The sequence below is a fragment of the Ranitomeya variabilis genome, chromosome 4, assembly GCF_051348905.1.
Source record: "Ranitomeya variabilis isolate aRanVar5 chromosome 4, aRanVar5.hap1, whole genome shotgun sequence".
Taxonomy (NCBI): domain Eukaryota; kingdom Metazoa; phylum Chordata; class Amphibia; order Anura; family Dendrobatidae; genus Ranitomeya; species Ranitomeya variabilis.
In genome coordinates, this window is record NC_135235.1 from 753,771,194 (window position 1) to 753,798,593 (window position 27,400).

The 27,400-nt window shown below is 45.1% G+C and overlaps 1 protein-coding gene across 1 annotated transcript in view; it reads right to left on the reverse strand.

The window, feature by feature from the left end:
* Positions 1-290: 290 nt before the first annotated feature.
* Positions 291-27,400, reverse strand: part of LOC143766832 (uncharacterized) — a 55,132-nt gene continuing 28,022 nt past the window's right edge. Inside the window, exon 7 of the mRNA XM_077254816.1 lies at positions 291-4,006. Coding sequence (XP_077110931.1) covers positions 2,649-4,006 — 1,358 coding nt within the window. The 3' untranslated portion in view covers positions 291-2,648. The remainder of the gene's footprint in view (positions 4,007-27,400) is intronic.

The following is a 27,400-nucleotide window of genomic DNA, read 5'->3' on the forward strand; positions in this document are numbered from 1 at the left end:
GACAGTAACATGCAGTAATAATAAGAAATATAATTTTTCTCACACATGACAGTTCAGTCTTTAGAAATAGGATTCAATAAAAATGTTTACCAACCTGAAGATCCTGCCTGTTCAGAAGTGTTTCTTTGGTGATCTTCATCACCGCACTTCTCATGATGTTGCCTCATTCGCGCCACCGGGCCTTGCATCTCTTTGTTGCATCGTTTGCATTTTGCACGCATGCCTGCCTTACCGATAGGCGAAGGAGCTTCATTAAAATATTCCCAAACTGGGTCTCTTTTACAGCCTGCTGCCATTATAAGGAAAGAATGTAATAAACCTCAGATCGTACACACAAACAGATCCAGACTTGTCTGTCTGTGGCTATGCTGCAGTATTGTGCTCAAAGTTTCACTTTCATTTTCTTGTCTGCTTGCCCTTCCTCCTCCTCACACTTAGATTCACATTCTTCTTGTGTTGTGCAGATCTATTCCACTCCAAACAATCAGAAACATATTGTCTAACTTCTTGGACTTGGCACTGAAGGGGTTGATTCTGTATTCATAGGTTTGTAGAACAATAGGATTAAGGTCTTTTTCTCAACTCTGTTCATGTTGTAACATTTTTGCCGTGAAGAAGAGGCTGGGACCTCTGCGGAATCAAATTCAGTTTTGAGAACTGCGTAAGTAAAGCGAGCGTCTGTGATAATATAGAAGAGAAACTGCCCACTAATCCTACAGAAACCTCTGGAAGAGCATGGCATTGTGAATGTTACACATATACAGCCTTTATTCTGCTGAGTTAAACAACTCAGCTTTATCTCATGATGGAAGAACCTTTGGATGGTAAAATATTTTCCTCAAAAAGCAGTTTATTGAAAAAAATCAGATTTAAATTAAAAAAATCCGATTTTTTTGATTTTGTTTAAAAAAACATTGATTTTTATCCACCCTGCCTGCTATACACTATTTTGGTAAAAAACAACATATATTACAGTGTAGTAGTTCCATGACACGCCTCATCTATCTGTGGGCTACAAAGTGTGCTTTTCAGGCTTCCATTCTCCTTTTTTTGCGGTGTGTTACCCTAGCTATAAAAACTATTTAGCAGTAAAAAATTATAGGCCACATATTGAAGAATCCGGTATCTCAAACGCCAGATGAATCTGGGGCCTACAAATTGTGGCATTTCAGAGCTATATTCCACTGTGTTTGCTGCCTTTGACCTAATTCCTATACACTATTTTGGGGCCAAAATAAAAACACAGGCCACACATTTTAGTGTGGTATCTCCGTGACACGCCTCATGTATCTTTGGTCTACAAACTGTGTCTTTCAAGATTCCATTCACCTATTTTTGCTGTGTGTTACCCTAGCTCTAAACAGTAAACAATATTTTGGGCTGAATGTAAAAAAAAAAATAAAAATTTACCCCCCCATGGGGAAATGTTTGTCAGCCCATACACTTAGGGTATGTGCACACGTTGCGGAAGGATGTGCAGATTTTTCCGCAATGATTTTGGTAAATCTGCAGGATTTACTTCGAAATTGTGGCGTTTTTTGTGCGGATTCCTATTATGGAGCAGGTGTAAACCACTGCGGAATCCACACAAAGAATTGACATGCTGTGGAATAAACAACGCAGCGTTTCCACGTGATTTTTTCAGCAGCATGTGCAAGGCGGCTCTTGCATTCAGTGCATAAGAAAACAGTATGGCAGGACCAACTGAATAATGTGAAGTGGGCTTTCCTGTGGCCATCCAGTACCTGGGTGCAAAGACTTATTGGGGTGCATATGACTTGAAAGCAGGGCAGGCCTTGCTTTCAATTCAACATTTTTTAAGGAAGCCCTCCTGTACCTCTCGTGAAAGGGGTATTGGGGTGCGCTGTAATTCTTGGCAGACCAGCCACTCACTTCATAGGCAATAACAGCATAGGAGACTCACTGTTTAATAATGGCCCTTTAAGAATATTAATGCCGCCTGATGCCCCTCTAAAAATAGGCTTTGTGACTTTAAGAGTCCCTTCTTCATAAATGAAACAAGATGGGTCTGCTTATGTGTCACACACCACATGGCCAGCTAGGGTTGTTACGTGTTACAATGACATTTCCCAGTGAATGCATTTGTATTGGTTGAAAGCAATGTTACAGTTGAAAAACGCATCAAAAACTCTGCGTGTGAACATAGGCCAAGTGATGGAGGTCTGGGGTTAATTATTTTGCCCTCTATTCAAGTCATTACCCTGGAAAGGATGCACCTTAACATATTTCCCAGCAAAATGCATTTCCTTTTCGTATGTTTTTTGTGCACCTGTAAAAATGGCGTGAAACTCTGACAACATTGCTTACAGCTGTGACCTAGGAGTCAGAAATGCTTCCAGGGGCAATCCCCATGATATTCCTTTTGTTACTTGAGCAGTTTTCATTTTTAGACGTTTTTAGACCTGAAAAGGACCCCTGAGGGGGTCAAGGTAAAAATATTTGGGTTTCCCATAGACTTACATTGGGCTCGTTGCTCTGGTCGAGTACCTGAGTATTCCAATTTGCTCGACCCGAGCAACGAGCATTTTAGTACTCGCGCATCACTAGTTAAAACTATTCCAACATTCCCCTATGTGATGTCTCTGATGTTTATTAACAGTTGATTTCCAAGTAAAATATTTCCCACATTAAGAAAATGAAAAAGGCTTCTCCACTGTGTGACTGCTCTGATGTCTAACAAGAAGCGCTTTCCATTTAAAACATTTCCCACATTCTGAACAAGAAAAAGGCTTCTCCCCCGTGTGAGTTATTTTGTGTGTAACAAGATTACTTTTACGGTTAAAACTTTTTCCACATTCTGAACAGGAAAAAGGCTTCTGCCCCATGTGAGTTATTTGGTGTCTAACAAAATGTGATTTACGTACAAAACATTTCCCACATTCTGAACAGGAAAAAGGTTTCTCCCCTGTGTGGGTTGTTTGATGGCTAACAAGATGTGATTTCCGGATAAAACATTTCCCACATTCTGAACAGGAAAAAGGCTTCTCCCCTGTGTGGGTTCTTTGATGGCTATCACGAGTTATTTTCCATTTAAAACATTTCCCACATTCTGAACATGAATATGGCTTCTCCCCTGTGTGAGTTCTTTTGTGTTCATCAAGATTCGATTTCTGGTTAAAACATTTCCCACATTCTGAACAGGAAAAAGGCTTCTCCCCTGTGTGAATTCTCTGGTGATTAACAAGCAGTGATTTACGTGCAAAACATTTCCCACATTCTGAACATGAAAAAGGCTTCTCCCCTGTGTGAGTTCTATGGTGATAAACCAATTCTGATTTCTTGCTAAAACATTTCCCACATTCTGAACAGGAAAAAGGCTTCTCCCCTGTGTGGGTTCTTTGATGGATATCACGAGTTGTTTTAAATGGAAAATATTTCCCACATTCTGAACAGGAAAAAGGCTTCTCCCCTGTGTGAGTTCTATGGTGATAAACCAATTCTGATTTCTGGTTAAAACATTTTCCACATTCTGAACAGGAAAAAGGCTTCTCCCCTGTGTGAGTTCTATGGTGATAAACCAATTCTGATTTCTGTTTAAAACATTTTCCACATTCTGAACAGGAAAAAGGCTTCTCCCCTGTGTGAGTTCTCTGGTGAGTAACAAGCAGTGATTTATGTGCAAAACATTTGCCACATTCTGAACAGGAAAAAGGCTTCTCCCCTGTGTGAGTTCTCTGGTGAGTAACAAGCAGTGATTTATGTGCAAAACATTTGCCACATTCTGAACATGAAAATGACTTCTTTGCTTTAGGAGCAGTTTGTTTTTTAATGCCTCTTTTTTGACTTTGACTTTCCTTAGTAGTCAGTAATGAATCAGAAGATGGGACCTGTTTCATAGGATCAGATGACAGATCTTTGCTGTGAATGGATGATGGTATATCGGGAGTAAAAGCAATCACTTCAGTTGTATCTTGTAGGATTTCAAGATCATCAGATTTAAAAATTGAAGATGTCAGCTGTCCTTCTGATCTTCTGGTACAGTCATCTGCGAAGATAAGAATATTTTTATTAAAAAATATAATTGTTTTTTGAGTTTTATATTTTTGAACATTTCTACTTAAACGGTCCATAAAATAGCAAGCTATGTAAAAAAACTTTATTTACCAAGACAATGACAGCTCACAGGCTAATAGCAAACCTTACTCACAAAAAAAAGACCTACAATAAAGTAGTCAAAATACGCCCCTGGAAGAAGCCAGGGCGAAACGTGCGTTGGGGTGAGGAGGGTATCCGTGGCAGTCCTGGGTATTCCCTCAGACATCGGCACTTTACTACAGCGCTGTTGACAGGTAATGGAACCTTGAATTTATGCTATTTTATGGACACTGTTGGTTTTCAGCACATTGGTCCATGGTGATCCGGGCCCTTTGTGTGGATAGGAACAATTCCTTGTATGTGTCAAGTGTCATTTACCAATTTGGGTATAGCGTTGTATTGTGCTCTGTGCCTGCGGTTCTACCCTTCCCTTTTAAGCTCCAGGTCCCTGTTCATTAAGTCTGGGTACTAAATTTATCCCCGAGAATGTCTCGGGCTGGTTTCACATTTGCGTTTTGATCTGCAGCGTTTTGAAAAAAAAACACAGGTGGTGAAAAAACACATGTAAACGCGGCAAAACGCCGCGTTTTTTTAGGCGCATGCGTTTTTGCATGCAGAAAAAAAACCGCGGCATTTTGCCGGATTTACATGCGTTATTTCCTGCGTTTGTGTTTTTTAAACGCATGCTGAAAAGTGTGTGACAGCTGCCAATCATCAAAATCAACTAGAAAACCCACTATAAACAGAAATAGCTAGGGTTAGGATCCCTAGGGTTAGGGTTATGGTTAGGATCCCTAGTAACCCTAGGGATCCTAACCCTAGGGATCCTAACTCTAACCCTAAGGGTTAGGGTTAGGATCCCTAGGGTTAGGTTTAGGGTTAGGATCCCTAGTAACCCTAGGGTTAGGGTTAGGTTTTCTTGTTTTTTCTTGTGTTTTTCTATAAAAACGCATGCCTTTTTAATGCAAGCAAACGCATGTGCTTAAAAACGCATGCGTTTACATAGACAGCAATACATTTTTTTGCCGCCAATAAACGCATGCGTTTTTTTGCGGCAAAAAAACGCCGCTAGAAATTACTACATGTTGCATTTCTGCAACTGAACGCACGCGTCAAATAACACATGCGTTGCCGAAAACGCTAAAAAACGCACGCTAAAAAACGCATGCGTTTTTAATGTTAAGTATAGGAAAAAAAACATATGCGTTTTTTAGCGCTAAAACGCTGCGGATCAAAACGCAAGTGTGAAACCAGCCTCATATGCACATATTATGGCTTAGGGAGTATTACAGCATATGATATTTTGGTTGGAGCTATATATTTACCATCTTCAGTACTGAATTGGGCATACTGTCCGGAGTCCCTTCTGTTGAATATCTTGGATTATGTTCTTAGTCTGTCCTTTTTATATACAAAATGTGTTTTCAATAAATATGGTTATTTTTATAATTTGGTTTGCTTCATTTTGACTACCTTATTGTAGGTCTTTTTTTGTGAGTATGTATTATTGAAGTGCCTTGTGGTTAATTATTGGGAATTTTTTTATACACTAATAGCAAACCTTGTTGGATGAACCATTAGTGTGTAGTGATCAACCGTTTGTTCATTCTGCCTCCCAAATATCGAATAAAAAGAAACCAAATGAATCAATGTTATGTAGGCAAAAATAATACCAATTCTCTTCTCACAAAAAACAAGTCCCCACTCAGGTCCATCATCTGTCAATGGAAAAACAGAGGTTCCCACACTATTAGTGGCTCAAAGGCTGTTGAAAAGTAACAGTTTCTATAAACCAATCCAGCAAAATCCGCTCTCACTGCTGAGTCTTGCAGTGTGCCCAAACAACATTTAGGATCCCTGTAATTAGCAATATTATAGTGTGTCTACTGGAGCACAATCTGGGCACTATGTGCTGGGTAAATGTATTGGCAAATGTATAATTTTCACTCTCCAACATCCACTGCGTGTTAATTTCCAGAAAGTGGCTGTGGAATCAAAATATTCATTCCTCCTACACACCTCGTTTAATGACAGAAAAACCCACAATGATAGAAATAACTTGAATCTGACAAAAGTAATAATAAATAAGAAATCTATGAAAATGAACAAATGAAAGTCAGACATTGCTTTTCAACCATATTTACACAGAATTAGAAACAACAACAAAAAAACTTTTGAAATATGCCTGGACAGGAATTATGATACCCTTAACTTAACTGATTTGTGACCGCCAATAGTAGATAAACGTCAGCGCTAGCAGGGCTTTGTGCAGCCCTCATCAGGACCCCATGTACCTTATAACGAGGGGATTCCGGCACACAACACTTACTGTGACCCCTGCAACCTCATCGAGACCTGATTGGTTCAGGTCCTGATGACGTCAGCGTCACACCAACTAATGAGACAAATCACTAGGAAAGTTTGATGTAGCAACGAACTTTCTCAGGCGATCTGTCTCATAAAAATGCTGTTTCTCCTCAGATCTCCTGTCAGTGAGACATTAGCGTAGAATCAGTGTTACAAGTGCTGCTGGCAACAGCTGAGTCAGTCAGCAATTTTGCTATATAGTAAAAAAAAAACATAAGGCAGGTTAGGGTTAGTGCCATAGTTAGGGATAGTGTTGGGGCTAAAGTTAGGGTTACTGTTAGGTTAAGGTTACTGTGAGGCTAAAGTTAGAGATAAGGTTTATTCTAAAGATAGGGTTAGGCTAAAGAATTAGGCTTTTCTCAATTGTCTCCCCAATAATTTGGTCACGATCGTCACAGAGTTTTCTATTTCCGGAAAAAAAAAACAAATAAAATGGCCCGTCAGTATTATAGTGCAGAGGAGGCTTATGCACTTTTATGTTCCGACAGTGAAGAAAGTGCAGAGCCAGATGGCAATGTGGATTTCGAGGGCTTTAGTAGCAGCGACAGTGATAGCTCAGAAATGAGCAGTGATTCTGGTCCATCCTCACACACAAGGACCAGTACAACAAGAAGGACAAATAGCGCTTCTGGAGAAATATCTCCAACTCAGGGAACAATGCCCAGTATTAGCGCTGTCCCTAGTGCTCGAGAATTTGCACACACCAATGTCCAAGGGGCTTTGCCTCTTGGTGTAGCATTTCCAAGATGGGAGGCTTCAGATTTGACTACTCCATTCATCCCTAATTTTTATGCCATTCCTGGTATAAATGTGGAGGTGGAAAATTTTGGACCAGTTACTTTTTTAATTTGCTTCTAACCGATAGCTTGCTAGAGCATATTGTCCTTCAAACAAATTTATATGTGTCCCAATTCATCAGCCAGAATCTATGATCCTATCATGCTAGGTCAAATTTATGGACATCAACTAATGTCCTAGAAATGAAAACATTTTTAGGACTTACATTTGCTATGGGGCTTGTTAAAAAAAATGAGCATTCGGTCCTAATGGTCCAACCGCCCTGTTCAAGCCACCCCAATGTTTTCTGACGTTCTTGCTAGGACCCATTCTGAAATGCTCATGAGATTTTGGCATTTTAGCGACAATAGTCAGTGCCCACACAGAAATGCCTCAGAACATAACAGACTATTCAAAATCAGACCCATCTTCGAAGACTTGACAGAAAAGTTCTTAAAGCTTTACACCCCAACAGAAAACATTTCCATTGAGGAGTCCCTTTTAAAATTCAAAGGAAGACTGCACCTCAAGCAATTTATTCGTTCTAAGAGGGCAAGTTTCGGAATAAAGCTCAATAAAATGTGCGAGACTTCAACCGGATACACATCAGCTTTTTGCATTTATGAGGGGAAAGATAGCCAACTAAACCCACCAGGATGCCCTACTTATCTGGGGACATCTGGAAAAACTTTTGGGCAGCTGATAACTCCATTATTACATAAAGGCTACAATTTGTATGTTGACAACTACTACACCAGCATACCCCTATTTTAAAAGTCTGCTTGAACATAACATGGGGGCTTATGGGACCATTCGCAAAAACAGTCAGGGGTTTCCACAATCATTGGTCAATGAAAAGTTCCGAAAGGGCCAGTCAGGGGTTTTACGCAATGGAGAGATGCTTGCCCCCAAGCACAAGGATAAAAAAGATATTTTTATCCTGAGCTCGATCCACACAGATACCACAAGGGCCACTGCAGACCAACAGGGATCCACTACTCCAAAACCTGTGTCTGTAATTGACTACAACAAATATATGGGGGGTGCGAACCTTGCAGACCAGGTTCTACAGCCATACCAGGTATCAAGAAAATCATATATCTAGTATAAGAAGTTAGTCATTTATTTGTTTCAGGTGGCCACATATAATTATTTTGTGTTATACAAAAAAGCCGGAAATGCAGATACTTTCCTTGATTATCGGGAAAAGGTGATTGAAATTCTTAAGTAAATAAAAAAAGTATTTTTTCAGCTCATCTGTCCACTCTGTGCATGACTGCAATCCCAGGAAAATCCAACAAGTAGTAAAAAATCCAGCACTAAGAGGTTGCAGTCCAATAAGCTTTATTGCAAAAATCTTCATTAAAAGTATGGACAACCGAGAATAGAAAAGTGGCATAAATAGCAGGGGTCCAAGACACTGGTTTACGCGTTTCAGGGCCAAATATGCCCCTTAGTCATAACCTTGTGTTATACAACTGAGTCAGGGTTTATACAGTATATCCGCCTCCAAGACTTCTCGCGAATATCCCTCATCCTCTGGAATTCTGTGCCCCAACATGTCCGACTATCAACCACATTCAGATCCTTCAGACGGAACCTGAGAACTCACCTCTTCAGGAAAGCCTACAGCCTGCACTGACCCCGCTGACTCCTCACCACTACCGGAGATCCCGCCTCACCAACACTGGAGCTGCTGCAACCCCCAACCTATTGTCTCCATCCCCACTATCCTGTAGAATGTAAGCCCGCAAGGGCAGGGTCCTTGCCCCTCTGTATCAGTCTGTAATTGTTAGTTTGCTTACTGTAAGTGATATCTGTAATTTGTATGTAACCCATTCTCATGTACAGCACCATGGATTCAATGGTGCTATATATATAAATAATAATATAAAACGCCCCATCACATGGTTCAGTTATTTCACACCCACAACATTAAAACTCTTTTACCAGTACGAAAATTCAAACTTAAACCCAATAATATGATGCGGTGAACAATATTAATAACACAATATTCTATCTGTGCTCTTATTTACACCGGTGGGATGGGTGGTCTCCATCATCAGGATCCAATGGGTTTCTCGGCTAAGACGTTTTTGTCACCAAGCTCTGCCCTTTCTGGGCTTACTGACCCTTTTCCATTCCGAAAAACTGGAAACCGCTCAAATCGCCACTGTGTGCCTGATAAAATGTTTGGATACATTAGGTGAGTCTCTGGTGACTGATCCCTGAAGGGCTCACTGAGGCTGCCGGAGTTCTCGTTGTGCAGCCGATATAGGAGAGATCACAGATATTGCAGGTAACCATGTATATGACACATGTACTACTGCAATTCAAAAAGTCACCAATAACCATTGTTTCAGGCCTCACTTAACACATTGCTTGGAATTTCCTGCATATTTACATGCTCCACATTTGCCTCCGCAGCTGATGAAACCTTTAGTAGACAGCCAGGACCCTCTACTAGGACCACCCATTACCAGACTAGGGGTCAGCAGATTAGGAAGGGTGGGAGCTCTCCTTGTGGAGAATAAACCCCCTCCTGAAGAATACTCTCCAGAGCAGGATCGTTTCTGAGCATTGGTACTGACATTTCGGAGATTCCCAAATTTATGAGTTATCTGAACAATAATAACTGTAACCTTTTTTTTACCCACACCCATAATAAAACTAGCATCAGTTTTTTGGACTTATTTATCTCTGTGGATGACAGGAATAAAGTAAAAACTACTTCTTTCCACAAGGAAACTATGGGCAACATCATTCTGAGAGCTGACTCCTGTCATCCCAGACATGTGAGGGTTAAAATCCCTAGGGGAGAATTATATAGATCTAAAAGAATCTGCAGTGACCATGAATTCTATATTCAAGAGAGGAGAAATCTGTGCATGCTGGAGGGAAATAGGGATTTTTGTGTACTCACCATAAAATCTTTTTCTCCGAGCCACTCATTGGGGGACACAGGACCGTGGGTGTATGCTGCTGCCACTAGGAGGCTGACACTAAGTAAATAAAAAAAGGGTTAGCTCCTCCACTGTAGTATACATCGCCCACTGGCTCTGGATAATAACAGTTTGTAGCCAAGCAGTAGGAGATTAACAAGATATAACTGTAGTAACAACATTTCGAAGACTAAAACACTCATCATAGGCAACAAGCCAAAAACAAGGGTGGGTGATGTGTCCCCCAATGAGTGGCTCGGAGAAAAGGATTTTATTGTGAGTTCACAAAAATCCCTATTTCTCCATCGCCACATTGGGGGACACAGGTCCGTGGAACGTCCAAAAGCAGTCCGTGGGTGGGGAATAACAACCCAACAGTGTAAACTAATGGCACCTGCTGTCTACAGGTGCGCAACTGCTGCCTGCAGAATACACCTACCCAGGCTTGCATCTGAGGATGCCTGAGTATGGACATTGTAATGCTTTGAAAAGGTGTGCAGGCTAGACCAGGTCGCAGCTTTGCAAACCTGCTCTGCAAACGCTTGATTCCGAATGGCGCAGGAAGCACCCACCGACCGAGTGGAGTGTGCACTGAGGCCTGCAGGGATAGGCTTGCCTCTGACACGGTAAGCCTCTTGAATGGTCGACCGAATCCATCTGGCGATTGTCGACTTAGAAGCGGCCAGTCCCTTCCGGTGTCCCGCCGGGAGCATGAACAGAGCCTCCGTCTGACGAAAAGATGCCGTCCTGGACACATACTTCCTGAGAGCTCTGACAAGATCCAAGGAGTGAAGAGCCTTCTCCACGCGGTGCGTTGGAGTAGTGCAAAGAGACGGAAGTAAAATATCTTCATTGAGGTGGAAGGAAGACACCACCTTCGGGAGGAAAGTAGGGGACGGTCTGAGGACCACTTTTGTTATGGACCTGGTGGTTAGGAACACTTGGATAGACCTGAAAGGTAAACCTGAAATATAGGACAAGCTCTGGGAAGTGGGAACTTTACTGACCGCAACCCTGATCCTATCACACACACTATAGGCAGCCGTGGAGCGTACCTAACTCTCCCTAGACGCCTCTTCACAGCCTAAGAGCTAGCTACCCCTAAAGAGAAACAAAGCCTAACTTGCCTCAGAGAAATTTCCCCAAAGTAAAGGCAGCCCCCCACAAATAACGACGGTGAGTTAAGAGGAAAATACAAACACAGGAATGAAACAGGCTTTAGCAAAGGAGGCCCACTAATACTAAATAGTAAGAAGATAGCAAGGGAACTGTGCGGTCAGTTTAAAATACTACAAAAATATCCACGCAGAGAATGCAAAAAGACCCTCACACCGACTCACGATGTGAGGATGCAACTCTGCATCCCAGAGCTTCCAGCAAGCAAGAAAATAGCATATAAGCAAGCTGGACTGAACTAATCATATATTGAGAAACATCTTCCAAAAAGCAATGAGCAAAAATGAACTAGCATGGACTTAGCTTCTGCTGAAGGAGACAGGTCACAAGAGAAGTCCCAGAGAGATCTGAACCAATACTGAATACATTGACAGCTGGCAACAAGTAAAGACCTGGGTGGAGTTAAATAGGCAGCCTGCATAGCAGAAAACGAGGCAGCTGAGGAGCCCAGCTAAAGATCAGCAGTACCACTCAAAGCCACCAGAGGGAGCCCACGAACAGAACTCACCAAAGTCTCATTCATGACCACAGGAGGGAGCCCGAGAACGGAATTCACAACACACTTTGTCTCGGTGGAACGTAAGGAACGGCGTTCGACAGGAAAGAGCAGCCAACTCCGAGACTCGTCTGATCAAGGTAATGGTGGCGAGGAAGGTCACCTTCCATGAAAGAAGAGATAGAGAGATGTCCTGCAACAGCTCGAAGGGAGATTCCTGCAGGACACCTAGGACCAGATTAAGGTCCCAAGCCTCTAGAGGCACTCTGTAGGGAGGCACCACGTGAGAGACTCCCTGAAAAAATGTTCTGACCTGAGACTTGGAAGCGATTTTTCTTTGAAAAAGGACTGACAAGTCCGAGACCTGCCCTTTAAGGGAACTCGGCCAAAGCCCCAAGTCCAGACCGGATTGGAGGAAATCCAGGATGGTAGAGATGTTGAAAACAATTAGAGGGCGACCTCTGCTTCTGCACCAATCGAAGAAGATCCTCCAGATCCGATGGTAGATGCACGATGACACTGGCTTTCGGGCATTGATCAAGGTGGAAACTACCTCACAGGAAAAACCCGCTTGACTCAGAACCCAGGATTCAACAGCCATGCCGTCAAACGCAGGGCCCCTGAGTTCTGGTGGTAAATCGGGCCCTGAGAAAATAGATCTGGACGATCTGGTAGGCGCCAAGGAACGTCTGCGAGGAGCTGGACCAGCTCTGCATACCACGCCCTGCGAGGCCAATCCGGGGTGATGAGAATCACCGGGACACCCTCTGCACTGATCTTCCTTATTACTCTGGAAAGCAGGGGCAGGGGGGGGGGAAAAGGTAAGGGAGACGAAACTGACTCCAAGGAAGGACTAGCGCGTCCACCCAGATTGCTCTGGGGTCCCGGGACCGGGCTACAAACCGAGGTACCTTAGCATTGAATCAGGAAGCCATCAAGTCTACGTCCGGAGTACCCCAACGAAGGCAAATCTGTTGGAATATGTCCTGATGGAGAGACCACTCTCCTGAGGCAAGACCTTGCCAGCTGAGGAAATCCGCAGCCCAATTCTCCACTCCTGGAATGTGAACTGCCGATATGACCGAGTGGTTGTTTTCGGCCCAGCGAAGGATGTGCTCTACCTCACGCATTGCAGCTCTTCTGCGGGTTCCCCCTTGATGGTTTATATAAGCCACAGCCGTGGCATTGTTCGACTGGATACGGATGGGGCGGCCTGCTAGGAGATGATGGAACCGCTTTAGGGATAGCCGAATCGCACGTATCTCCAGGATATTGATGGGAAGATGAGACTCGTGTGATGGTGAAAGACCGCACCCCAGCCTAGGAGGCTGGCGTCGGTAGTGACTACCAGCCAATGGACTGGGAGGAAGGACCTCCCTTGGAGGAGAGAGGATCGAAGCATCCAACATTGGAGTGACTGCTTGACCCGAGGAGAGAGGACACAGTCGGTCGAGGAAAAAGGGACTCCCGTCCCATGCGTCCAGCAGATCATGCTGTAGGGGACGGTGGTGCAGTTGCGCAAATGGAATTGCCTCCATTGCAGCCACCATCTTTCCGAGAATCCTCCGAAACGGATGGAACAAGGGGACGGCTGAAGAAGCTTCCAGACCCCCTGTTGAAGAGCCAGGACCTTGTCCCGAGGAAGAAGCACCAACCCTAGGGAGGTGTCCAGGGTCATGCACAGGAAGGAGATCCGTTGAGCTGGAACAAGAGATGACTTTTTTAGATTGATCAACCAGCCCAACCGAGAAAGAGTATCCAAGGAAATGCGGACGCACTCCTTGCAGGCTCGGAAAGATGGGCCTTTGACCAGTAAGTCTAGGTAGGGAAGCACGAGTAGACCCCGAGAATGCAGAATGGCCATGACAGCCGCCATGACCTTTGTGAAAACTCTGGGGGCAGTGGCGAGACCAAAAGGCAACGCCGTGAACTGAAAATGTTCTTTGCCATTGGCGAAGCGAAGGAACCTTTGATGAGGTGGGAAGATTGGGATGTGGAGGTATGCATCCCAGATGTCGATGGATGCTAAGAATTCACCTTGTTCCATCGAGGCAATGACGGATCGGAGAGATTTCATCCTGAAATGACGGACTTTGACAAATCTGTTCAAGAGCTTTAGGTCCAGGATGGGCCTTACTGTTCCATCCTTTTTGGGGACTATAAACAGATTTGAATAAAAACCACGGAACTTTTCGTCATCTGGGACAGGGACAATCTTGTTGGAGCGACTGAATGGCCTTGGAAAAAGCCCGAGCGCGCATTCACGCTTCGGGAGGGCGGGAAGCGAAAAACCGGGTTGGAGGGGGGGGGGGGGAAGGAAAAATCGATTTAGTAACCGGAGGACACCAGATCCCTGACCCACTCGTCATGAACGACTGTGAGCCAGACATGACGAAACAAGAGAAGGCGTCCGCCTACTTTGCTGGTGTCGTCCGGAAGAGATTGCGAGTCTTTAGAGGAAGACGGTTGGGGTCTGGATCCCCTGGACCTAGACTGTGTGGAGCGGCCCCTCCAGGAATGGTTGGTCCTGTATGGAGCCTGAGGGCTTTTGTCTCAGCCGGCGTGGTGCCCCGAGCCAGGGGAATTGGCTGAGGAATGCCATGCATAAGATCCACGAAAGGGCCGAAAACGAGCCTGCGGCTGTCGTCGGAACGGTTGTCTGAACCTCTGCTGGGGAAGGGAAGTACTTTTACCCCCAGTAGTGTCTGAAATCAGTTTGTCCAGCTTTTCGCCAAATAGACGGCCACCGAGATATGGCAGAGACGTGAGGGACTTTTTAGAGACGGAGTCCGCTCGCAAATTCCTCAGGCATAGCGCTCTCCTAATCGCCACAGCGTATGAAGTCATAAGTGCAGAGCAGTTCGCCGCGTCCAGGGAAGCGTTTATTTAGTAATCGACCGCCAGGGAGATTTGATTTGCTAGCTCCGCTAAGTCAGAAGGAAGATCACTGCTTTGTAAGGCCTTGTGCAGGGAGTGTGCCCACGAAGTCACGGCTTTGGCTACCCAGGTAGCAGCGAAGGAGGGAAAGAGTGGCGAGCTTGAAGCCTCGAAAGCTAAGCGGGCGAGACTGTCAACTAGGCGATCTGTGGGATCTTTGATCGAAGATCCGTCCGGCACGGATAGGACAGTTTTATAGGACAAACGTGAGACAGGAGGATCCACAGGAGGGGATTCTGTCCATTTTGTCCATTCGGTTTGCGGAGATCAGGAGAAAATGGGTATTTGGACTCCAGAGATTTCTGGCCCTAAAAGCATTTGTCTGGACACTCCCTATGTCGCTGCACTATGTCCTGGAACTCTGGGTGATTGGCGTACACCCTGTGAGTACGTTTCATCCTTTTGAAAGACACCGAATTATCCGTACTGGAGGTCGCCGGTTCCTCATCAACCTGAAGAGACTGGTTGACAGCCTCGATGAGACTATCTATAGTTCTCTGATAACCTGGCAACTCCAGATCTAGAGGCCCATCAGACTCAGGATCAGAGTCCTGGTCAGAAGAGGTGCCTGGGGAGCGAGAGCGGGAAGCAGAGCTAACAGACGCCGAGGCCCCGGAGGGCCTGGGGGACAAGCTACGGACGCGCTTCCTGGATGACCGCTTGTGCTTAGAATGAGAGCGGCCCCTGCAGGCTGAAGATTCCACAGCCGTAGGGGAAACATCCTGAATAGGCGGATTAGTGGTCCTGCTCCTGGTTGGATCCTGGAGGGACTCGATAGCTTTGGTCAAAGAAGCCATAGATTGCGAAAGTGACAAAGCCCACTCAGGGGGACTGGTCACCGCGGGCTCGTTTGCGGCGGGGGGCTCCTGAGCGCATTTAGGGTCACAAGCTTTACAGAGCGGAGCAGTATGCCCGCTTGGTAGCGCAGCCTGACAGGAGGTGCAAGGAGTGAAGAACACTGTATGTGTTTTTGCAGACTTTTTGGGTTTATGCAGGGACATGTTGTCAATTAACCTCCGTGCAGGGCTGTGGGGCACCTGTGCAGCTAGTGAGCGGAGCACTGTGTGCAGGAGTAGGAGGGCCTGTGTCAGTATACAGCACACCTACCCAGGTCCTGTGTCCGGATGCCGCACTGAGACCGAAGAGAGACGTACTCCTTGATTTGGTGGCGTTCTGAGGCTCCTGAGAGACACCGGGAGCTCTATCTTCCATCCAAGATGGCTGCCGAGAGTTGAGAAGCGCTTCTCGCAGTGTGCGTGAAGCGCTGAAGTGGTGGGCAGGGACCTCGTACATGACGCACGCTGTGGGCGGAACGCGGCCTAGCTGAGGCCGAAGCCGGGGACTAAATTAGCGGTGCCCGGCCACGAAATGCAGCCGCGAAATGCGGCCGAGCCCGCGGTGCGCTCGGGAACCCCCCCCACCCTATCAGACTCACCGCTTGTGGTCCTCTTCAGGTGAGGTACGAGGGAAAGTGCAGTCAACCTCAATCCACCGCCTCTGTATATCCTAAGGGTTCGCTCCCCTAGGATTTCACAGGGCTAGTTCACGGCTGAACATCCCACGTCGCAGGAAAGGGTACGGGGAATAAACTCGCCGTGCTCGCCTGTTGGTGTTTCAGGGGAGATCAGCCCCCTTAAAAAAGGGTCCGTCGCCCCTTTCGTCCTCTTGCGCAAAGATAAAAATTAAAAAATAAAACATCTGGAAAAAAAAAAGTCAGACGCAGTGTGCCTCCTACGGACACTAAGCAAGAACTGGTATTATCCGGAGCCAGTGGGCGGAGTATACTGCAGAGGAGGAGCTAACCCTTTTTGTATTTACTTAGTGTCAGCCTCCTAGTGGCAGCAGCATACACCCCCGGTCCTGTGTCCCCCAATGTGGCGATGGAGAAAGAGGTCATCAGAATTGGGCTTTGGAAAAAGCAAAAAAAGACTGTGGAAAAAAATACCCAGAACTGACTTGGTAAAATTCCATAAAAAAGAACAAAAAAGCAGGAGAATCAAAAACCCACATTTGTCACCACCTATAGCAGAGAATACACCCAAAGATGATTCTCAATAAATACTCGCCAACGCTCAGAAGCGATCCTGCTCTGGAGAATATTCTTCAGGAGGGGGTTTATTCCCCACAAGGAGAGCTCCCACCCTTCCTAATCTGCTGACCCCTAGTCTGGTAATGGATGGTCCTGGTAGAATGACCTGGTTGTCTACTAAAGGTTTCTTCAGCTTCGGGGACATATGTGGAGCATGTAAATAAGCAGGAAATACCAAGCAATTTATTAAGTGAGGCCTGAAACAATGGTTATTGGTGACTTTATGATTTGCAGTAGTACATGTGTCATATACAGTGCTTGGCGAAAGTATTCGGCTCCCTGGAACTTTTCAACCTTTTCCCACATATCACGCTTCAAAGATAACAAATGTAAATTGTTGGTGAAGAGTCAGCAACAAGTGGGACACAATTGTAAAGTTGAACGAAATGTATTGGTTATTTAACATTTTTGTGGAAATTCAAAAACTGAAAAGTGGGGCGTGCAATATTATTTGGCACTGTTAACTTAATACTTTGTTGGGCCACCTTTTGCTGTTATTACAGCTGCAAGTAGCTTGGGGTATGTCTCTATCAGTTTTGTACATCGAGAGACTGAAATTCTTGCCCATTCTTCCTTGGCAAACATTTTGAGCTCAGTGAGGTTTGATCGAGATCGTTTGTGAACAGCAGTTTCCAGCTCTTTCCACAGATTCTCGATTGGATTCAGGTCTGGACTTTGACTTGGCCATTCTAACACCTGGATACTTTTATTTGTGAACCATTCCATTGTAGACTACAACAGGTTTTTTTCAAGAATGGTCCTGTATTTGGCTCCATCCATCTTCCCATCAATTTTAATCATCTTCCCTGTCCCTGCTGAAGAAAAGCAGACCCAAACCATGATGCTGCCATCACCATGTTTGACAGTGGGGATGGTGTGTTCAGGACGATGAGCTGTGTTGCCTTTACGTCAAACATATCGTTTAGCATTGTTGCCAAAAAGATCGATTTTGGTTTCATCTGACCAGAGCACCTTCTTCCACATGTTTGGTGTGTCTCCCAGGTGGTGTCAGGACTCTGAACATTTTTTTACCTTTTGTGCATCACTGCCCTTTTCCAACATGGCATCTTTGGTCTCATGTACACTTGTCTTCCTGCTATAAAACTCCACCCCAGCCTTCAGTCTGTGCTAGATTATTCTGCCTTTCATCCAGCTCCTGACCTCTGATTACTCGCTGGCTACACACCTGCTCCTGTGAACCTGTGTGGTGATCCTGCTACTCTACTCTGAGTTCCTGCTGCATACACAAGTTTCCAGTAATCCTCCTTCATCTGCTGCTCGTGTTTACTTCATCTGCATTTGCTGGACATGTAAGCTGCTGCTGCAATAACCTGAGACTATTAACCAGACCTCCCTGGTTGAGCTAAGATATGATTTGAACTGCCTTATAAGCATATCTATCTGTGTCTGGACTATGTCAAGGATCTGTGTCTGGACTAAGTCAAGGATTTATTCGTGTCAAGTATCCTCAAGTATAACTGTACTTCATAGACTTTCTGCTTGATTGCTTGTTTCTCTGAAGTTTCCTATAGACTGCTAAGCTGCGTTTATTATTTGCAAGAAGGAATATAAACCAGCTCACCCGTGATGCAAGAACCAAACCTCAGGAGCACGGACCCGCTGTGTCCAGGCGTATAAAGTCCAAAAAAGAAGAGAATGTCCAGCTTCACCGAGTCCATAAAAAAGAGTTTTCTTTATTCACAAACTTTAAACATGGAGGATACAGACTTCATCATGTCATGATTAAGGGAGCTTAGTCTCCAGAAACGCATTGAAATTCTTACCCATATGGTTCGTGCTGAAGTCTGTATCCTCCATGTTTAAAGTTTGTGAATAAAGAAAACTCTTTTTTACGGACTCGGTGAAGCTGGACATTCTTTTCTTTTCTGTTTATTACTTGCACCAAGTGTTGTGGACTTGAGTTTCTCTCAGCACCTATTTGAATCACCGTGTGAGAATATAGACTTTACCACTTATAAAACTGTGTCCTGTAGTTATCTTGTTACACGCAAAGAGTCTCCTGAGTTATTATATAATTATTACCGTATAATCTAGCCTAAAAAAAAAAAAAAGGAGACTGCTGGAACAATGACTGCAGAGAGCAGATTAGAGCAGGTGTTTTCCATAATTAGATCACTGCAGAAAAATTTGGAAGGTCTGCAAAAGAAGTTTGGAAGCTTTGAACACAATCAACAGGTGTTTGGACAAACTTTGCAGGACTTGAGCAACTGCATGGCAGCCCAGGAAAACAAACTTGGTGGCCTAGAGTCCCAGTATGGATGGGCTTTTCAGGACATAAGCACGCAAATGGCTGCACAAGTGACTTTACCCTCTGGGCAACCGCCACCAGGTAGCCCACCTAAGTTGCCCCCATTCAGATTTAATGGTGATCGTGACAAATTTTGTGGCTTTGTGAATCAATGTATGCTATATTTTGATGTGCAAGCTGACCGTTTTCCTACTGATAGTATTGTGTGTAATAATGCTACTGACCTCACGAGCGCTTGCCTGGGCGAATCCGATGATTGAGTCTCGTGACCCACGGTTAAATGACTTGGATGATTTCTTGGCCGCTATGGCATTAATGTTTGATTACCCTAATCGCCGTGCAACCGCTGAATCTGCTTTGTTGTCTTTATGCCAGGCTAAACGTTCTGTTATTGAGTATGCCACTGAATTCAGGAGATTGGCGGTAGATACCAACTGGGACAGTTATGCACAATTGCCTATTTTTAAAAAGGGTCTTTTGCTACATATAACAGTGTTTCTAACTTTTCCCGGGAGGTGGAGGAGGTACCCATGCAAATTGATTCCGTTCAGAGGTGCGAGATCAATGAGCGCCGGGAGCATCGCCTTCGTGAAAGTCTATGTTTCTCCTGCGGCCAGTCTGACCACTTCTTGATCAATTGTCCTAAGTGTCCTAGATGGCCTAACAAGGTGCTAGCAGCAATAGGGGAGTATGACAACTGTGATGATGAATCTGACATCTCTGAATGTAGCCTGCCTTTAAACGCTGTATTCCATTCACTTTCTATGACTTAAAATAAATAGCTTTGAGTGGCGCTACAACACACCAGGCGATTCACCTGCTGCGGATATAACAATCACCACCAAGGATTGAAAAAAATGGAATTACAATAAATAAATAGATGATTGCACAGAATATGCTTTCATCAATATCCGCGCTAGTGAATGTGCCTGTCTGCTTGGATTCAGATGATTATAATCAGTGAACAAAGTTTTCTGGGTTGGACACTTAGGGGATTAATAACCAATGGTCATAATGAGCGAGAAAACAATCTCAAAGCAAAAGATTGTATCTGCAGGCTGCAGCTCAAATTACTGCGGTCAGCACCAGATTGTGTAGATAGTGAACCAAATCTCCCGAAAAAAGTTGGACCAAATCTCCCAAAAATAACCCCCTAGGAGTTTAATGTCTCATACACCATATTCATGATCAGCGTGGAAACCGTTACAATATAAATAGAAGTTCTTACCCCTGTTTGAAGTCCACAGGGAGAAAGGTGAAGAGGCGTAGATGAAATCTTCTATGCTGTTTCGCTGCTTGAACAGATGGCAGCTCGTTGCTCCAAGGTAGACTGAATGAAACAGTGTCTCGACGAGGAGTATGATCCCCCCTAGTGCGTGCGGTACGAGCGGCGCCTGTACAGGATCGGTGTACCGGGGTGAGCAGCGTGACCGCGCACGTGACGGGATGTAGTACGGATAGCGGTAGGGACCAAAAAAGAATGAACAACGCGTTTCGGAGACGTCTGTCTCCTTCCTCAGGTATGGTCCCCATCTCCGCATGTCGGTCCCTATATACCCGCCACCCGTAACGTGAATTACTGAAAACCAAATAGTTCCACCCCACAGTTTAACCCCTTGGGGATAGTAGTGTCCAGAATGAAGATCCATCTCGTTTCTGCAAAAACAAAATAAATTGGTTTCCAGACAAACTACCCTTCTACAAAATACTCTGAGAGGGTTTTTTCCATGTAAAAAATGCAATATGTGCAAAAAAGCTCAAACACATAAACAATTGAAGATTGGTGATACTGAACTCACGATCAAAGAATTTATTACGTGCTCCTCCACAGGGGTTATTTATACCATAACATGCCCCTGCAACAAATTATACGTTGGGCGCACTAAAAGACCCCTAAAGGTGAGAATCAACGAACATATGCGAAATATTAACAATAAATTTATGGGGCACCCACTTTCCAAACACTTTATAGAGCACCATAATGGAAAGATACAGTGTATGAAGATTACAGGAATTGAGAGAATACATCCACATTGGAGAGGAGGAAATTTTATAAAGACAATGTCAAGAGCAGAAATGAGATGGATCTTCATTCTGGACACTACTATCCCCAAGGGGTTAAACTGTTGGGTGGAACTATTTGGTTTTCAGTAATTCACGTTACGGGTGGCAGGTATATAGGGACCGACATGCGGAGATGGGGACCATACCTGAGGAAGGAGACAGACGTCTCCGAAACGCGTTGTTCATTCTTTTTTGGTCCCTACCGCTATCCGTACTACATCCCCTGTCACGTGCGCGGTCACGCTGCTCACCCCGGTACACAGATCCTGTACAGGCGCCGCTCGTACCGCACGCACTAGGGGGGGATCATACTCCTCGTCGAGACACTGTTTCGTTCAGTCTACCTTGGAGCAACGAGCTGCCATCTGTTCAAGCAGCGAAACAGCATAGCAGATTTCATCTACGCCTCTTCACCTTTCTCCCTGTGGACTTCAAACAGGGGTAAGTGTTGTGAATTTGCTTTTTGCTCCCTCTAGTGGTCATTAGTGATTTGACTCTGGAGCGTCTGTCTTCTCCTATATGCTCACCTGGGCCGTTAGTTCAGGGGCGTTGCTATATAAGCTCCCTGGACCTTCAGTTCAATGCCTGGCATCGTTGAAATCAGAGCTAATCTGTTGTGCTCTTGGCTACTGATCCTGGTTCCTGTTTGTTTAAGCTAAGTCTGCTTCCTTGTTTTTTGTTTTTGTTTTGTTTTGTATTTTTGTCCAGCTTGCTCCAAATCTGTATCCTGACCTTTGCTGGAAGCTCTAGGGGGCTGGTGTTCTCCCCCCGGACCGTTAGACGGTTCGGGGGTTCTTGAATCTCCAGCGTGGATTTTTATAGGGTTTTTGTTGACCAAATAAGTTATCTTGCTATATTCTGCTATTAGTAAGCTGGCCTCTCTTTGCTGAACCTGGTTCATTTCTGTGTTTGTCATTTCCTCTTACCTCACCGTTATTATTTGTGGGGGGCTTGTATCTTGCTTTGGGGTCCCTTTCTCTGGAGGCAAGAGAGGTCTTTGTTTTCTTCTCCTAGGGGTAGTTAGATTCTCCGGCTGGCGCGAGTCATCTAGCGATCACCGTAGGCATGATCCCCGGCTACTTCTAGTGTTGGCGTTAGGAGTAGATATTTGGTCAACCCAGTTACCACTGCCCTATGAGCTGGATTTTTTGTATCTCGCAGACTTACACGTTCCTCTGAGACCCTGTCCACTGGGGTCATAACAGTATGCCAGGAAAGTATTAAATGTTTAATGCATTGCAGAAGTGGGATTATAAGAAAGAAAATTTTGAGGTTTTTTTTCCCTCTCTCATTTTTTTTTTTTCTTTTCCCCTTTACCTCAGAGTGGCTTAAGCTTGCTGCAGACATGAATGTCCAGACCTTGATTACAAGTGTGGACCAGCTTGCTGCTCGTGTGCAGGGTATACAAGATTATGTTACCAGAAATCCTAGGTCTGAACCCAAGATACCGATTCCTGAACTGTTTTCAGGAGACCGATTTAAGTTTAGGAATTTCAGGAATAATTGTAAATTGTTTTTGTCCCTGAGACCCTGTTCGTCTGGAGACTCTGCTCAACAAGTAAAAATTGTTATTTCATTCTTACGGGGTGACCCTCAGGATTGGGCTTTTTCGTTGGCGCCAGGAGATCCGGCATTTGCTGATGTTGATGCGTTTTTTCTGGCGCTCGGTTTACTTTATGAGGAACCCAATCTTGAGATTCAGGCAGAAAAAGCCTTGCTGGCTATGTCTCAGGGCCAGGACGAGGCTGAAGTGTATTGCCAAAAATTTCGGAAATGGTCCGTGCTGACACATTGGAACGAGTGTGCACTGGCCGCTAATTTTAGAAATGGCCTTTCTGAAGCCATTAAGAATGTTATGGTGGGTTTTCCCATTCCCACAGGTCTGAATGATACCATGGCCCTGGCTATTCAAATTGACCGGCGGTTGCGGGAGCGCAAAACCGCAAATTCCCTCATGGTGTTGTCTGAACGGACAGCTGATTTGATGCAATGTGATAGAATCCTGACTAGAAATGAGAGGAAAATTCATAGACGCCGGAATGGCTTGTGCTACTACTGTGGTGATTCTACACATGTTATCTCAGCATGCTCTAAACGTATAACTAAGGTTGTTAGTCCTGTCACCGTTGGTAATTTGCATCCTAAGTTTATTCTGTCTGTAACTTTGATTTGCTCACTGTCATCTTATCCTGTTATGGCGTTTGTAGATTCAGGTGCTGCCCTGAGTCTTATGGATCTCTCATTTGCTAAGCGCTGTGGTTTTATTCTTGAACCATTAGAAAATCCTATCCCTCTTAGGGGTATTGATGCTACGCCATTAGCAGAAAATAAACCGCAGTATTGGACACAGGTTACCATGTGCATGACTCCTGAACACCGCGAGGTGATACGTTTTCTTGTTCTACATAAAATGCATGATTTGGTTGTTTTGGGGCTGCCATGGTTACAGACCCATAATCCAATCCTAGACTGGAAGGCTATGTCAGTGTCAAGTTGGGGCTGTCGTGGTATTCATGAGGATTCCCTGCCTGTGTCTATTGCTTCTTCTACGCCTTCGGAAGTTCCGGAGTATTTGTCTGATTATCAGGATGTCTTTAGCGAGTCCAGGTCCAGTGCATTGCCTCCTCATAGGGAATGTGACTGTGCAATAGATTTGATTCCAGGCAGTAAATTTCCTAAGGGAAGACTGTTTAATCTGTCGGTACCTGAACATACCGCTATGCGTTCATATATCAAGGAGTCTCTGGAGAAAGGACATATTCGTCCGTCTTCTTCCCCTCTTGGTGCGGGATTCTTTTTTGTGGCTAAAAAGGACGGATCTTTGAGGCCTTGTATTGACTATCGGCTTTTAAATAAGATCACTGTCAAATTTCAGTATCCTTTGCCGCTGTTGTCTGACTTGTTTGCCCGGATTAAAGGTGCCAAGTGGTTCACCAAGATAGACCTTCGTGGTGCGTACAACCTTGTGCGCATTAAGCAAGGAGATGAATGGAAAACCGCATTCAATACGCCCGAAGGTCATTTTGAGTACTTGGTGATGCCTTTTGGGCTCTCTAATGCCCCTTCAGTTTTTCAGTTCTTTATGCATGACATTTTCCGGAACTATCTGGATAAATTTTTGATCGTTTATCTGGATGATATTCTGTTTTTTTCTGATAATTGGGACTCGCATGTGGAGCAGGTCAGGATGGTCTTTAAAATTTTGCGTGAAAATTCTTTGTTTGTCAAGGGCTCAAAGTGTCTTTTTGGTGTACAGAAGGTTCCCTTTTTGGGGTTCATTTTTTCCCCTTCTGCTGTGGAGAGGGACCCAGTCAAGGTCCGAGCTATTCTTGATTGGACTCAGCCCTCGTCAGTTAAGAGTCTTCAGAAGTTCTTGGGTTTCGCTAACTTCTACCGTCGTTTTATCGCTAATTTTTCTAGCATTGTGAAACCTTTGACGGATATGACCAAGAAGGGCTCCGATGTGGCTAATTGGGCTCCTGCTGCCGTGGAGGCTTTCCAGGAATTGAAACGTCGGTTTACTTCGGCGTCTGTTTTGTGCCAGCCTGATGTCTCGCTTCCCTTTCAGGTTGAGGTGGATGCTTCAGAGATTGGAGCAGGGGCCGTTTTGTCGCATAGAGGCCCTGGTTGCTCTGTTATGAGACCTTGCGCCTTTTTCTCTAGGAAGTTTTCGCCTGCTGAGCGAAATTATGATGTGGGCAATCGGGAGTTGTTGGCCATGAAATGGGCATTTGAGGAGTGGCGTCATTGGCTCGAGGGTGCTAAGCATCGTGTGGTGGTCTTGACTGATCACAAAAATCTGATGTATCTCGAGTCTGCTAAACGCCTGAATCCTAGACAGGCCCGCTGGTCATTGTTTTTCTCCCGTTTTGACTTTGTTGTCTCGTATTTACCAGGTTCAAAGAATGTGAAGGCCGATGCTCTTTCCAGGAGCTTTGTGCCTGATGCTCCTGGAGTCGCTGAACCTGTTGGTATTCTTAAGGATGGAGTTATCTTGTCAGCTATTTCTCCAGATCTGCGACGTGTGTTGCAGAGATTTCAGGCTGATAGGCCTGATTCTTGTCCACCTGACAGACTGTTTGTGCCTGATAAGTGGACCAGCAGAGTCATTTCCGAGGTTCATTCCTCGGTGTTGGCAGGTCACCCAGGAATTTTTGGCACCAGAGATCTGGTGGCCAGATCCTTTTGGTGGCCTTCCTTGTCAAGGGATGTGCGGTCATTTGTACAGTCCTGTGGGACTTGTGCTCGAGCTAAGCCTTGCTGTTCTCGTGCCAGCGGGTTGCTCTTGCCCTTGCCTGTCCCTAAGAGACCTTGGACACATATCTCCATGGATTTCATTTCTGATCTTCCGGTGTCTCAAGGCATGTCTGTTATCTGGGTGATATGTGATCGCTTTTCCAAGATGGTCCATTTGGTTCCTTTGCCTAAGCTGCCTTCCTCTTCCGATCTGGTTCCTGTGTTTTTCCAGAACGTGGTTCGTTTGCACGGCATCCCTGAGAATATTGTGTCAGACAGAGGATCCCAGTTCGTTTCCAGATTCTGGCGATCCTTTTGTAGTAGGATGGGCATTGATTTGTCGTTTTCGTCTGCTTTCCATCCTCAGACTAATGGACAGACGGAGCGAACTAATCAGACTTTGGAGGCTCATTTGAGGTGTTTTGTCTCTGCTGATCAGGACGATTGGGTGACCTTCTTGCCGTTGGCTGAGTTTGCCCTTAATAATCGGGCTAGTTCCGCCACCTTGGTTTCGCCGTTTTTCTGCAACTCTGGTTTCCACCCTCGTTTTTCTTCGGGTCATGTGGAACCTTCTGACTGTCCTGGGGTGGATTCTGTGGTGGATAGGTTGCAGCGGATCTGGAATCTTGTGGTGGACAACTTGAAGTTGTCACAGGAGAGGGCTCAGCGCTTTGCCAACCGCCGCCGCGGTGTGGGTCCCCGACTACGTGTTGGGGATTTGGTGTGGCTTTCTTCCCGCTTTGTTCCTATGAAGGTTTCCTCTCCCAAATTTAAACCTCGTTTTATTGGTCCTTACAAGATATTGGAAATCCTTAATCCTGTATCCTTTCGTCTGGATCTTCCTGTGTCGTTTGCTATCCACAACGTGTTTCATAGGTCCTTGTTGCGGCGGTACGTTGTGCCTGTAGTTCCTTCTGCTGAGCCTCCTGCTCCGGTGTTGGTTGAGGGCGAGTTGGAGTACGTGGTGGAGAAGATCTTGGATTCTCGTCTCTCCAGGCGGAGGCTTCAGTACCTGGTCAAGTGGAAGGGCTATGGTCAGGAAGATAATTCCTGGGTGGTCGCCTCTGATGTTCATGCGGCCGATTTAGTTCGTGCCTTTCACGCCGCTCATCCTGATCGCCCTGGTGGTCGTGGTGAGGGTTCGGTGACCCCTCACTAAGGGGGGGTACTGTTGTGAATTTGCTTTTTGCTCCCTCTAGTGGTCATTAGTGATTTGACTCTGGAGCGTCTGTCTTCTCTTATATGCTCACCTGGGCCGTTAGTTCAGGGGCGTTGCTATATAAGCTCCCTGGACCTTCAGTTCAATGCCTGGCATCGTTGAAATCAGAGCTAATCTGTTGTGCTCTTGGCTACTGATCCTGGTTCCTGTTTGTTTAAGCTAAGTCTGCTTCCTTGTTTTTTGTTTTTGTTTTGTTTTGTATTTTTGTCCAGCTTGCTCCAAATCTGTATCCTGACCTTTGCTGGAAGCTCTAGGGGGCTGGTGTTCTCCCCCCGGACCGTTAGACGGTTCGGGGGTTCTTGAATCTCCAGCGTGGATTTTTATAGGGCTTTTGTTGACCAAATAAGTTATCTTGCTATATTCTGCTATTAGTAAGCTGGCCTCTCTTTGCTGAACCTGGTTCATTTCTGTGTTTGTCATTTCCTCTTACCTCACCATTATTATTTGTGGGGGGCTTGTATCTTGCTTTGGGGTCCCTTTCTCTGGAGGCAAGAGAGGTCTTTGTTTTCTTCTCCTAGGGGTAGTTAGATTCTCCGGCTGGCGCGAGTCATCTAGCGATCACCGTAGGCATGATCCCCGGCTACTTCTAGTGTTGGCGTTAGGAGTAGATATTTGGTCAACCCAGTTACCACTGCCCTATGAGCTGGATTTTTTGTATCTCGCAGACTTACACGTTCCTCTGAGACCCTGTCCACTGGGGTCATAACAGGTAAGAACTTCTATTTATATTGTAACGGTTTCCACGCTGATCATGAATATGGTGTATGAGACA